General features: G+C 63.6%; 1 protein-coding gene across 1 annotated transcript; it reads left to right on the plus strand.

Annotated features, from left to right (window-relative positions):
* The first annotated feature begins 6 nt into the window (after positions 1-6).
* LOC118158991 (thymosin beta-15A homolog) lies at positions 7-1,158 on the plus strand. The gene is made up of 2 exons (XM_035313643.1): positions 7-160; positions 660-1,158. The coding sequence occupies exons 1-2, from the start codon at positions 61-63 to the stop codon at positions 695-697; spliced, it is 138 nt and encodes a 45-aa protein (XP_035169534.1). The 5' UTR covers positions 7-60; the 3' UTR covers positions 698-1,158.
* Positions 1,159-3,877: the final 2,719 nt, after the last annotated feature.

A 3,877-nucleotide genomic window follows, 5' to 3' on the forward strand; every position in this document is an offset into this window, starting at 1 on the left:
CCCCCCCCCCTTCCCTGCCCTGGTACCCCGCTGAGTGAGCTGGGGCGTCTCGCAGGCAAGATGTGCGACAAGCCGGACCTCTCGGAGGTGGAGAAATTCGACAAGAAGAAGCTGAAGAAAACCAACACGGAGGAGAAGAACACGCTGCCCTCCAAGGAGAGTGAGTGCGGGGACCGGCGGGGGGCTCGTGGGGCCGGTGGTGGTGGGCAGGGGGTGGCTGGAGCTGGGGTGCCCCGGGGTGCAGCCGAGCCACGGTGCTGGGCTGCGGGGGAGGCAGATGTTGGCCGTGGAGTGGGTGTCCTCGTGTGCTGATCTCACTGCTGAGGAATCCGGTGGGGAGAGGCACTTCTGGGCAGCTGGGCTCTGACCCAGAGGAACAGCACTGAGCGAGGGGTGAGGGTTCGGAGCGAGGACAACGGGGGGCTGCAGCATTCCCTGTGTCAGCCCTGGGGACCTGGAGCCAAGGGCCAGGCTCTGTCCATTGTGTGCATAGGGCTGATGCCCAATGTGCCCCATGACCCTATGAGCTGAGGCATTTGGTTCTGCCACTTGGGTTCAAACAATAAAACTGGCTGCCAGGGCCTGAGTGATTGCTCTACAGCCAGCTCCAGTGGGTGTTCCTACAAACACCAGATTAATGGCCCTCTCTTCTCTTTCAGCTATCGAGCAGGAAAAGGAATGTGTGAAGTCTTCCTAGAAAGATGGCCTGGTGGGAAGAGCACTTGATTTTTTTTGCTTTGAATTGAATCATCTTTTTTTTTTTTTTAATTTACATCATGTACATGTATAGAAAACAGCTGCATTACCTAACCCACTGTCCCACCTTGCTGGCAGCTTTGGCAGGTGGGGGGGACAAAGCGTGGCCCCCTCAGTCCATCGAAAGCCTGACCTAACCCCATCTCAGCTGCACAGCCGCCGCCTGTTGACAGCTCTGATCTCGCTCTCATGTGGTGGGGAGATGAGCAAGGGCTATGGAGGCTCCTGGGGACGGACCCCTTCTGCGTGGGGGAGTGGGATCTCTTCTGGCCCGGCCCATGGCCTGGGTCTGTCTCACATACTCTTCACTGACGGTGTTCTGTAGCCTCACTCACAAGTTTTGTCTTCCTTGGGGGAAAAATGAGAAGTTTATTATAAAATAAAAAAAAATATAATGACCTACCTGTGGCTTGTGGTTTCTTCCCTAGTGAAGGTTCAGGTGCTGGCCTGCATGCCCTGCGGGGTGGGAAGGGCTGTGCTGGAGGTTGGTGCTGCTCCAAGGGCCGTGGGGTGGTTCCTTGCAGCTGAGTCTGGCTTGGTCTGTGTGTGTGTGTGTAGGGCTCACTCCTGGTGGCTTGGGGTGTGCTGGTGCCCCTCTGAGGCTTCTGTGGGGCTGACTTAGTGCCACCAGCTGTCCCATTGCCATAGTGGCTCCTTGGTGCAGTATCGGAGGTTAATCGTGGCCTTCCTGCTGTGTGCCTGGGCCACCCAGCTCCCAGGGTGCTGGGTCTGTCCTCAGGGCAGAGCTGTCACAGCCTGGCACAGCCCTTCACCTCCAGCCACGTTGGCTGAAGGAGCTCTTCCCAGCCTTGCAGGGGTGGCTCGTTGGGCTTGGTCCTTTGGGTACCCTCTGAACTGGTCCTGGTCCTGCACGGTGAGGGGGAGCTGGGCTCTGCTGGTGCCCCCAGGCCTCCGCTGAGGTGCCACAGGACTTCATCACCTCCACCTGGCCTCTGGGGCCCCCACACTGCTGTGCCTGCTTACAGAGGAGGTGGAGGCAGATCTGCCAGCTAAGTTTTGGCTGGTGTCCCTAGCTGGGGACAAACATGGGACTGTTGGACCCGTCCCTGTGTGGCACCAATCTGGCCACGCCTGCACCCACGCCCCACACCAAGGGCTGCAAATAACGGTGTTTGCAGGGCTGTGACCGCTTGCACCCCTCAAACAACAGAATGGCCAGGGCTGGAGGCACGAGGCGGGCGTTGCTGTGCTGTGTCAGGGTGGTGTGGGGTTTTCTGTGGGGTTTTCTGTGGGGTGAGGGCAGCAGCAGGCAGCCTGGAGCACCCCGATGTCCCTGTCCTGGGTGTACCAACCCCATACCCCCACACTGCTGGGGCTGCCCTCCGGCCGCCCCCACGTGCTGGGGCGTCAGCAGCTGTTTGTCGCCCCAGCAGGGTTTGTGGTTTCCTTCAGGGCAGTCAGGGGGCTGCTGCTCCCCCAGTAACGGCCAGTTGTCAGCGCCCCTGCTCGGGGAGAGGCCCCCAGGCCCCTCGTGCAAGCTGCTCCTGCCCGTCACAGAGCTTCTCAGTGCCTTCCACAAAGCAGATGGTGGATGGGTCACAGATGGGTCAGGAACCGGCCCCGGGAGCACCAGGCAGTGGGTTCAGCACCTTCATGTTGCATCCCCTGCTCTGCTGAACCGAGCAAGCTCACCCACATCCCCACTGAAATCACACACGGGGAGGCACCGGCTGCCTTGCCCTAAACCCCGTACCTTCAGCTGTAAGGACGAGGGAAAAGCCCATGCTGCAACCCAGCACCCAAAATGCCCCCGCTGTCCGGAGAGGGTTAGCCCACAAGGGGAGAACCATTACAGAGCAGGCCTTCGGAGCAACCCTGTCCCTCCCGCCCTGTCCTGGGCCTTCCCTGTTCGCCCCAGCACGTATCGGCACGGGGCTGCCAGCGGCGTGGGAGGCGGGGGTGCTGGATCCCTGCCAGGCTGAGGTCCCCCCAAACACCATGGCTTTGGCAGCACGGGCACGGAGGATGCCATTGCACCTTCCTCGAAGGGCCAGGTGCCCGGTGGCTTACGTACGTCCTGGTAATATCCGTGTTGGTCCTCCTGGGCCGTCCCGCTGCTCCTGGGGCGGTTTCCTCCCATGGCTTTATCGGGCAGCGAGCTGTGGCCAGCGCTGCGGAGGAGGGAGGAGGCGGCTGAGTCACCGGCAGGAGGAATCCAGGCCCTGCAAGACAAATACCTGGTGATCAGCAGCACGGGGTGGATTCGAATCACGGCTTGTGGCCAGGGCGGGCACCGGATCCCCTCCGCTGCCCCGTGCCCTCCGACTCAGCCGGGAGAGGATTTGGCCCCACGGGTTTGCACGGAGGGGATAACCGCGGGTGTTGCCAGCACACTCAGCTAAGGCAGCCCCCCGGCTTCCCACCCGTGCAGCTTCTGCAGCTCCCCTGCGAGGGAGCACCTGCCCCGAGGTGTTTGGGAGGCCACGCGTGCATGCCCAGGGCGTGCAGGGTGCAGGAGGAGAGCCGAGGGGACGCGGTGGTAATGGGGCAGGGAGAGCAGCGGTGGGTGGCAGCGCCGGGCGCCACACTCAGCTCACCAACCCCTTCCCCAGAAGCCGGGGAGGTACTGCTGCTCTCGAAACAATGCCCGGGAGGTCAGCTTTACAAACAGGAGCTTACTGAGCGAGGGCTCAGCCTGGGATAATAAGGAGCCGGGCGCACCCTGCGCTTCCTGCCCCGCGGGCAGAGCCCCGGCACGGCGTGGGCTCGAGGAGGCTCGGCAGGCCCACGCGAAGCAGGGGCCACGCGTGGAGCCCCCTGCACCCCAGCGCGGCACCCCGCGCTGCTCTGGCTGCCCCGCTGGGAGCCGCTTTCTGCGCGCCTTCGCTCCACCTGTGCCCGAGCAGCGGCAGCGGGCGGGGCGCGGCGTTCCGGGCGGCAGCGGGCTCACACGGCGCACGTTGTTCGCCGTCCCTCCCGCCCTTATTACAGCGGGTTACGGCCTGAGAAGCGGGCCCGGCCCCGCTCCGCGGGTTATTGCTGCCCGCAGGCGGCAGCTGCAGCGGGGCGCCCCCAGGACCGGGGCCGCGACCTGGGGCAGGGCGGAGGTGCCCCCACAGCGGGGCAGCGGGCGGCTCCCCCCCAGGGATCCCCCTCAGGG

This window comes from Oxyura jamaicensis, unplaced genomic scaffold (genome assembly GCF_011077185.1).
Source record: "Oxyura jamaicensis isolate SHBP4307 breed ruddy duck unplaced genomic scaffold, BPBGC_Ojam_1.0 oxyUn_random_OJ63520, whole genome shotgun sequence".
NCBI lineage: Eukaryota > Metazoa > Chordata > Aves > Anseriformes > Anatidae > Oxyura > Oxyura jamaicensis.